Source organism: Oncorhynchus keta, chromosome 9, assembly GCF_023373465.1.
Source record: "Oncorhynchus keta strain PuntledgeMale-10-30-2019 chromosome 9, Oket_V2, whole genome shotgun sequence".
NCBI lineage: Eukaryota > Metazoa > Chordata > Actinopteri > Salmoniformes > Salmonidae > Oncorhynchus > Oncorhynchus keta.
In genome coordinates, this window is record NC_068429.1 from 17,115,279 (window position 1) to 17,125,360 (window position 10,082).

General features: G+C 42.6%; 1 protein-coding gene across 6 annotated transcripts in view; it reads left to right on the forward strand.

Moving 5' to 3' along the window:
• Positions 1-5,358, forward strand: part of ntng2b (netrin g2b) — a 199,409-nt gene extending 194,051 nt beyond the window's left edge. For all 6 annotated transcript variants that reach the window (XM_052525382.1, XM_052525385.1, XM_052525386.1 and 3 more), the window contains 3 exons: positions 1,252-1,419; positions 2,617-2,751; positions 4,269-5,358. In XM_052525382.1, coding sequence (XP_052381342.1) covers positions 1,252-1,419; positions 2,617-2,751; positions 4,269-4,489 — 524 coding nt within the window. In that variant the 3' untranslated portion in view covers positions 4,490-5,358. The remainder of the gene's footprint in view (positions 1-1,251; positions 1,420-2,616; positions 2,752-4,268) is intronic.
• Positions 5,359-10,082: the final 4,724 nt, after the last annotated feature.

The following is a 10,082-nucleotide window of genomic DNA, read 5'->3' on the forward strand; positions in this document are numbered from 1 at the left end:
TCCTCTCTGTTCCCAGACTGAGTGCTACGACCACTAACGATCCTCTCTGTTCCCAGACTGTGAGTGGTACGACCACTAACTATCCTCTCTGTTCCCAGACTGTGAGTGGTACGACCACTAACGATCCTCTCTGTTCCCAGACTGTGAGTGGTACGACCACTAACTATCCTCTCTGTTCCCAGACTGTGAGTGTTCCCAGACTGTGACGACCACTAATTATCCTCTCTGTTCCCAGACTGTCTGTTCCCAGTGGTGAGTGGTACGACCACTAACTATCCTCTCTGTTCCCAGACTGTGAGTGGTACGACCACTAACTATCCTCTCTGTTCCCAGACTGTGAGTGGTACGACCACTCCTCCTCTCTGTTCCCAGACTGTGAGTGGTACGACCACTAACTATCCTCTCTGTTCCCAGACTGTGAGTGGTACGACCACTAACTATCCTCTCTGTTCCCAGACTGTGAGTGGTACGACCACTAACTATCCTCTCTGTTCCCAGACTGTGAGTGGTACGACCACTAACTATCCTCTCTGTTCCCAGACTGTGAGTGGTACGACCACTAACTATCCTCTCTGTTCCCAGACTGTGAGTGGTACGACCACTAACTATCCTCTCTGTTCCCAGACTGTGAGTGGTACGACCACTAACTATCCTCTCTGTTCCCAGACTGAGTGGTACGACCACTAACTATCCTCTCTGTTCCCAGACTGTGAGTGTTCCCAGACTGTGAGTGCTACGACCACTAACTATCCTCTCTGTTCCCAGACTGTGAGTGCTCCCACTAACTATCCTCTCTGTTCCCAGACTGTGAGTGGTACGACCACTAACTATCCTCTCTGTTCCCAGACTGTGAGTGCTACGACCACTAACTATCCTCTCTGTTCCCAGACTGTGAGTGGGTACACTAACTATCCTCTCTGTTCCCAGACTGTGAGTGGTACGACCACTAACTATCCTCTCTGTTCCCAGACTGTGAGTGCTACGACCACTAACTATCCTCTCTGTTCCCAGACTGTGAGTGGTACGACCACTAACTATCCTCTCTGTTCCCAGACTGTGAGTGACCACTAACTATCCTCTCTGTTCCCAGACTGTGAGTGCACTAACTATCCTCTCTGTTCCCAGACTGTGAGTGCTACGGCCACTAACTATCCTCTCTGTTCCCAGACTGTGAGTGGTACGGCCACTAACTATCCTCTCTGTTCCCAGACTGTGAGTGCTACGACCACTAACTATCCTCTCTGTTCCCAGACTGTGAGTGCTACGGCCACTCTAACCGCTGCAGCTACATAGACTACCTGAACATCGTGACGTGCGTCAGCTGCAAGCACAATACCAGAGGACAGAACTGCCAGCACTGCAGACTGGGCTACTTCAGAAACGCGTCTGCCGAACTAGATGACGAGGGTGTCTGCATCGGTCAGTCACAATGTGTGTGTGTGTGTGTGTGTGTGTGTGTGTGTGTGTGTGAATAATCATGCAGAATAATCATTAGGCATTGATCAGAAATGTTTAGAGATCAGCATCTCCAACAAACTGCCAGAAAAAACTGAAACAGATAGACAGTTGATCTCACTGAGATCAGAGGATTCTCTGTCTGAATGTGATCAGAAATACCTCCTGTTCTCTGTGGAGCTGAATGAGATCAGACATCTCCTGGAAACAACTATTAATCTCCTGCTCTGTGGAGAAAAAGACTATTAATCCTGCTAAACAGATAGACTCTGTGGAGCTAAAAACACTGATTCTCTGGACTGAGAGATCAGACTATTAATCCTCCTGGATTCTCTGTGGAGCTGAATGTAGATCAGACTATTAATCCTCCTGGATTCTCTCTTAATCCTCCTGGATTCTCTGGAGCTGAATGTAGATCAGACTATTAATCCTCCTGGATTCTCTGTGGAGCTGAATGTAGATCAGACTATTAATCCTCCTGGATTCTCTCCTGTTCTCTGTGGAGCTGAATGTAGATCAGACTATTAATCCTCCTGGATTCTCTGTGGAGCTGAATGTAGATCAGACTATTAATCCTCCTGGATTCTCTGTGGAGCTGAATGTAGATCAGACTATTAATCCTCCTGGATTCTCTGTTCTCTGGAGCTGAATGTAGATCAGACTATTAATCCTCCTGGATTCTCTGTGGAGCTGAATGTAGATCAGACTATTAATCCTCCTGGATTCTCTGTGGAGCTGAATGTAGATCTAGGATTCTCTGTTGATGTAGTCCATCTGGATTGTCAGGAATGAGATCAGGTGGGGGGCTGGAGGCAGGTGAGAGGTGGGAGGGTGGGAAGAAGGTAGGAGGAGAGCTGGAGGAGGGTAGAAGGGGGGCACAAGGAGAGTCGGGAGGATAACCCTGTCACAGTGGGGGCAGGTCCAGGCCTTGGAGTCAGCACAAATGAGGGCCCCATTAGCTCACCTGCCAGGCTACTGGCACACAGAGACTGGCATTGAGTTTTACACATGCACACATACACCAAATTAACTGAACTTAAAAATAATTATATTTTCTAACATGCCTGCCTCCCTCCATCTCTTTCTCCATTCCTCTCCCCCTATACCCCTCTTTTTCTATCCCCCTCTCTCCCTCTATCCCCCTCTTCCTCTATCCCCCAGAGTGTAACTGTAACCAGATGGGTTCTGTCCATGACCGGTGTAATGGAACAGGCTTCTGCCAGTGTAAAGACGGCGCTACGGGGCCCAAGTGTGATGACTGTTTCCCTGGGTACTACTGGAAACAAGGCTGTTACTGTGAGTATACAGGGGGAGGGGGAGATATGCACTTGGCTGTGTGTGTGGTGTAGATATGTGTGTGTGGGGGGGAGATAGTGTGTGTATGTATGTGGGGGGGGTTGCGTGTGTAACACCTTAACCCTCCTTCCCCCTATCACATCCCATTTGATAGGGCCAGTCTCAAAACCATACAGCCCCAGCCTCCTTTTCTCTCTGAGGTTGGCTTTGGAATCCCTCCTTACTGCAGGTTGTTAGTTAGCCAATTGGGTCAATCAGTAGAGCACAGTGGATCCCATATTAGATGAAGGTGAGAGAGTAAAAAGGTTTTCATGGCATAAATATGCATGATACACAGAGAGCTCCAGAACATAAAAGCTTTGAGCATACTTTTGTCATCATGCCTTACAAATCTTCACAGGTCTTTACGTCACACACCCGTACATGCACACACATGATGCATGCACACACACTGTGACACACACACACACACACTCTCTCTTGTAAACACACACACTCTCTTGTAAACACACACACTCTCTCTTGTAAACACACACTGTGTTTTAGGCCAAATATCTTGTACAGTATAAAAACTACCAGCATGTTATTTCTCACTCCGTTTACAGCTTTTTCATTCAGCCTATGATTTACAGACAACTAAGAAATGTATAAGAGACTTCTGAACCAAAATAGAGACACTACTCTGATTCAGAGAAAGTGCCTGCTCCAAAAGAACAGGGAAAAAGATGTCAGAAAAGAGAAGGCAGGTGTTATTCGTTGCTGAGCTCGAGGCTAGGATAATTCATATTTTCTTATTTCTTCCCCCCCTCTCTCTATCGATATACTTTCATTGCTCCCTTCATCTCTCTTCCCCATCTTGTTATTTCTGTGGCAATACGCCTCTTCTCATCTTCCCCCGATCTCTCTCTCTCCTATTTTATTCCTCTCTCATCTTCCCCCGATCTTCTATTTCTCCTCTTCTCTTCCCCGATCTTCCCTCTATTTTACTCCTCTTCTCATCTTCCCCGATCTCTCTCTCTATTTTACTCCTCTTCTCATCTTCCCCCGATCTCTCTCTCCTATTTTACTCCTCTTCTCATCTTTCCCTCTCCTATCTCTTCTCTCTTTCCCGATCTCTCTCTCCTATTTTACTCTTCTCATCTTTCCCCGATCTCTCTCTCCTATTTTACTCCTCTTCTCATCTTTCCCCAATCTCTCTCCTATTTTACTCCTCTTCTCATCTTTCCCCAATCTCTCTCCTATTTTACTCCTCTTCTCATCTTCCCCCGATCTCTCTCTCCTATTTTACTCCTCTCTTTATTCTCTTTGCTCTTTACTCCCCCATCCTCCTTTTATCTTTCATGGAACCGTGTTGTTTTGCCACTATATCTCCCTCTTTCCTGTATCCCTTCAATCACCTTCCTCAACCTCCTCTCTCGCTTTCATCCTCTTCTCTCCCTACCTCCATCCTCACCATCTCGATCACTTCATACACCTCTTTCTGCTTCTCTCTCTCTTTCTCCCTCCCCCTCTCTCAGCCAACGTGTGTGACGAAGAACTGCTCCTATGTCAGAACGGAGGGACGTGCTCCCAGAACCAGAAGTGTATCTGTCCCCCAGAGTTTAAGGGCGTGCTGTGCCAACAGTCACGCTGCGAGGGGGACAAGGCCTGCAACACGGCCTGTACCCCCCACCTCCTCGCCCCCCTACTGCTCTGTGTCCTGCTACCCCACCTTCTGGCCACTTTAACTGCACACTGAGTCACCTGCTGCCCCCTCAAACACAGGGGGAACTGTTGTGTGTGTGGATCCTTAGAGTAGGTTAGGTTGGGAAAGGTCTGCAAATACACACCCACCCACACACACACCTCACTCGGGGAACGTGTGAGAGTAAAACAAGAGAATGACTTCAGAGAGAACAGAGGAAGGTGGAGGAAAATCATACAACCAAACCCCCCGTCTCTCTCCCTTTAATCTTGAGCTGGAGGAATCTCGATTTCATACCAAAAAGCATAATTATTATTAAACAAGCAAACAACTGTTCGTTTAACACTTTAAATCACTACTGTTCACTATGAAGAAAAGGGAGGAATTGCTGATGTAACACAAGTACATTTCCTTTGTCTTAATACATTGAGTTAATGTGCCCCTCTTCGAGACCCTGCACTTACTGCTCCAGACAGACAGACGGGGAGTGTGTTTGGCTAGACTTGGGGAGGGCTGGGCTGCTGCTGAGGTCTATGTAGAATATACTGTAGACCAGGTTTCACATCTTCGACTCAAAATTAGACTTGTTTTCACCTTTGACATTTTTTTATTTAATCTTCTTCAGTTGTTATTGTATGTTATGTGCCCACCGACAGACGCTGAGATTATACATCATTATTACAATATCCAGAGGGTTATCAATATTAAGATTTTAGTCACTATAATGGTTGTTATAGGAATGAGTCGCCACAGTTTAGCAAGATTTTATCTTCACACAGTATTCAGGAGTAAAACAGAATTTAAACTTATCAACAGTCTGAAAGAAGAGAAAAAAAAGAAAAGTATCAATATAATATGACATTATTTGAATAGTTTTTGTAGAGATTATTTTTGTTTGAAGTTATAATAAATGAACTATTCCAGATGAGCATTTTATTACACTGTAAACTTCACAGTAAATGTGTGTTATTTGTTTTTACTTGTACATTCTTTCAAGAGAAAAAAATGTGTCACGACCAAAACGGTCAGTTGTCTAGTCCAGTGGAAGTGTCTAGGTTGCAGAAAAGTACAAAAAGATTAACTCATTTATTGGTAGGGGAGTGGGGTAAGTTGAGCCATCCCTTACTTCTAGGAAACCGTACACAAAATGAATCATGTGAACAAATATCTAGAAAGAGGTCATCATTTCATAGTCTGTGAAGGAAAAATCCACATGGAAAAAATGGTAAGTAAGTTAGGTAAAATAAAAAATAGATTGTCTCAAAGTCAGATGAATGTGTTTCATGATACTTGTGTCTAAACCAAAGTAGAGTTTTACGATTGTTTTGTACATCAGTTGGGTTCTCTTCAAGCTACAAAATGAGGTGCTAAACTTAGCATGAAAGTGCATCCTTGTAGCTGTGTGGGCTAATAGTCAGAATGTTTGCCTTGGGGGTAAGTTGAGCCAATGGCCACCAATGATTACATTTGTGGTCCTTCTGTAGCTCAGTTGGTAGAGCATGGCGCTTGTAACGCCAGGGTAGTGGGTTCGATTCCCGGGACCACCCATACGTAGAATGTATGCACACATGACTGTAAGTCGCTTTGGATAAAAGCGTCTGCTAAATGGCATATATTAAATGGCATATATATTATATATATTATATTATATATTACATTTGGTCAGTGTTTGGGATGCACCGATATGACGTTTTTTGGCCGATACTGATATCCGATATTTTCCTTGCCAAAGAACTTGACACCGATAACCAATTTAAAACATTGGAGTCATTTTAAGGATTGTAGTAGTTAAAATAGTTGAAACACACACACACACACACCAAAGTTATTTCTTTCACTTACTTGCTGTGCCGTTTCATTGTTCATTTGTTCAGTCGTTTCATTCACAACCAAGATTTCATCATATTTTTCGTGGCATCATTACGTCATGTACCTACGTTATATAGGTATATGCACGTCATGTACCTACGTTATATAGGTATATGCACGTCATGTACCTACGTTATATAGGTATATGCACGTCATGTACCTACGTTATATAGGTATATGCACGTCATGTACCTACGTTATATAGGTATATGCACGTCCTGTACCTACGTTATATAGGTATATGCACGTCATGTACCTACGTTATATAGGTATATGCACGTCATGTACCTACGTTATATAGGTATATGCACGTCATGTACCTACGTTATATAGGTATATGCACGTCCTGTACCTACGTTATATAGGTATATGCACGTCCTGTACCTACGTTATATAGGTATATGCACGTCATGTACCTATATAGGTTATGCACGTCATGTACCTACGTTATATATATGCACGTCCTGTACCTACGTTATATAGGTATATGCACGTCATGTACCTACGTTATATAGGTATATGCACGTCATGTACCTACGTTATATAGGTATATGCACGTCATGTACCTACGTTATATAGGTATATGCACGTCATGTACCTACGTTATATAGGTATATGCACGTCATGTACCTACGTTATATAGGTATGTGCACGTCATGTACCTACGTTATATAGGTATGTGCACGTCATGTACCTACGTTATATAGGTATATGCACGTCATGTACCTACGTTATATAGGTATATGCACGTCATGTCATCGGTTTTGCACATCGGCGTTAAATTAATACCGCCCGATTCCGAAATGCTCACCGATATATTCTGCATCCCTAATGAATTTTATGATAGTAGTTTTGCAATGTGTCATGTATACAAAAGTATAACAAGCAGGGGTGTAGCCACCCTTGAGGTTCTTGAGAGAGCAGCCAATTTAGTGACATAAGAGAATAAGTCCCCTTGAGCAGCAGCAAGGGATGACAAAATAGACGGAATGACACTGAAGAGGCACAATGACAAAAAAGAAAACTAACATGTGAAGGAGAGGATAGAGTAGCAGAGGCACACGAGGTCTTATCTGATGACATGGAGTCTGAGCTTGATGAACATGTCAATGATTTCAGACTGATTTCATGGGCTTAGTAGCCTCAATGCAGAGTCCTTGCACACTGAAACTACATACTTGTCCCAGACAACTGGTCAAGAAATGGAACGGTAAGTGATTTTGAACAGAGATCTATATCTGAATGTAGCCCTACATTTAAGATATACGATATAGCACACCACATTCCATGAATTAAACTTTGACCTACCAGCACCATGCCCTGATGTCACAGGACATCACACACTTACCCCCGAGGTGGATCCATGCTAAACTTACCCCATACCCGGAGTAAGTTGTGCCAATAGACCACTGTTTAGACAACAGTTTATGTTTACATGAATTCTGATGATTTCCAGGGATACACAACATCCTGAAATACACTACATGACCAAAAGTATGTGGATACCTGGTCGTTGAACATCTCATTCTAAAACCATGGGCATAAATATGGAGTTGGTCCCCCCTTTGCTGCTATAACATCATCCACTCTTCCTGAGAAGGCTTTCCACGAGATGTTGGAACATTACTGCAGGTGAAAAATTCATGACTGTTTGATTTACAAGTATCTAGAAATGACCTCCCAGACATATTCAGACAGAAAACATAGGGCTAATGAATAAGACATGTGTAAGCAGAATAAAGGCTGAGCTCAGGTGAATGGACAGAGCTGGATAAACAAAGAGTTAACCATTGGACCTATAAAAACACAACAGAAGCAGAATCCATAAGAGAGTGTACAGACTGGGTCAATAACCACTAGAAATGTAAAAACACAACAGAAGCAGAATCCATAAGAGAGTGTACAGACTGGGTCAATAACCACTAGAAATGTAAAAACAACAGAAGCAGAATCCATAAGAGTGTACAGACTGGGTCAATAACCACTAGAAATGTAAAACCACAACAGAAGCAGAATCCATAAGAGAGTGTACAGACTGGGTCAATAACCACTAGAAATGTAAAAACACAACAGAAGCAGAATCCATAAGAGAGTGTACAGACTGGGTCAATAACCACTAGAAATGTAAAAACACAACAGAAGCAGAATCCATAAGAGAGTGTACAGACTGGGTCAATAACCACTAGAAATGTAAAAACAGAAGCAGAATCCATAAGAGAGTGTACAGACTGGGTCAATAACCACTAGAAATGTAAAAACACAACAGAAGCAGAATCCATAAGAGAGTGTACAGACTGGGTCAATAACCACTAGAAATGTAAAAACACAACAGAAGCAGAATCCATAAGAGAGTGTACAGACTGGGTCAATAACCACTAGAAATGTAAAAACACAACAGAAGCAGAATCCATAAGAGAGTGTACAGACTGGGTCAATAACCACTAGAAATGTAAAAACAGACTGGGTCAGATAACCCACTAGAAATGTAAAAACACAACAGAAGCAGAATCCATAAGAGAGTGTACAGACTGGGTCAATAACCACTAGAAATGTAAAAACACAACAGAAGCAGAATCCATAAGAGAGTGTACAGACTGGGTCAATAACCACTAGAAATGTAAAAACACAACAGAAGCAGAATCCATAAGAGAGTGTACAGACTGGGTCAATAACCACTAGAAATGTAAAAACACAACAGAAGCAGAATCCATAAGAGAGTGTACAGACTGGGTCAATAACCACTAGAAATGTAAAAACACAACAGAAGCAGAATCCATAAGAGAGTGTACAGACTGGGTCAATAACCACTAGAAATGTAAAAACACAACAGAAGCAGAATCCATAAGAGAGTGTACAGACTGGGTCAATAACCACTAGAAATGTAAAAACACAACAGAAGCAGAATCCATAAGAGAGTGTACAGATTGGGTCAATAACCACTAGAAATGTAAAAACACAACAGAAGCAGAATCCATAAGAGAGTGTACAGACTGGGTCAATAACCACTAGAAATGTAAAAACACAACAGAAGCAGAATCCATAAGAGAGTGTACAGACTGGGTCAATAACCACTAGAAATGTAAAAACACAACAGAAGCAGAATCCATAAGAGAGTGTACAGACTGGGTCAATAACCACTAGAAATGTAAAAACACAAATCAGAAGCAGAATCCATAGAAATGAGAAGTCCATAAGAGAGTGTACAGACTGGGTCAATAACCACTAGAAATGTAAAAACACAACAGAAGCAGAATCCATAAGAGAGTGTACAGACTGGGTCAATAACCACTAGAAATGTAAAAACACAACAGAAGCAGAATCCATAAGAGAGTGTACAGACTGGGTCAATAACCACTAGAAATGTAAAAACACAACAGAAGCAGAATCCATAAGAGAGTGTACAGACTGGGTCAATAACCACTAGAAATGTAAAAACACAACAGAAGCAGAATCCATAAGAGAGTGTACAGACTGGGTCAATAACCACTAGAAATGTAAAAACACAACAGAAGCAGAATCCATAAGAGAGTGTACAGACTGGGTCAATAACCACTAGAAATGTAAAAACACAACAGAAGCAGAATCCATAAGAGAGTGTACAGACTGGGTCAATAACCACTAGAAATGTAAAACCACAACAGAAGCAGAATCCATAAGAGAGTGTACAGACTGGGTCAATAACCACTAGAAATGTAAAACCACAACAGAAGCAGAATCCATAAGAGTGTACAGACTGGGTCAATAACCACTAGAAATGTAAAACCACAACAGAAGCAGA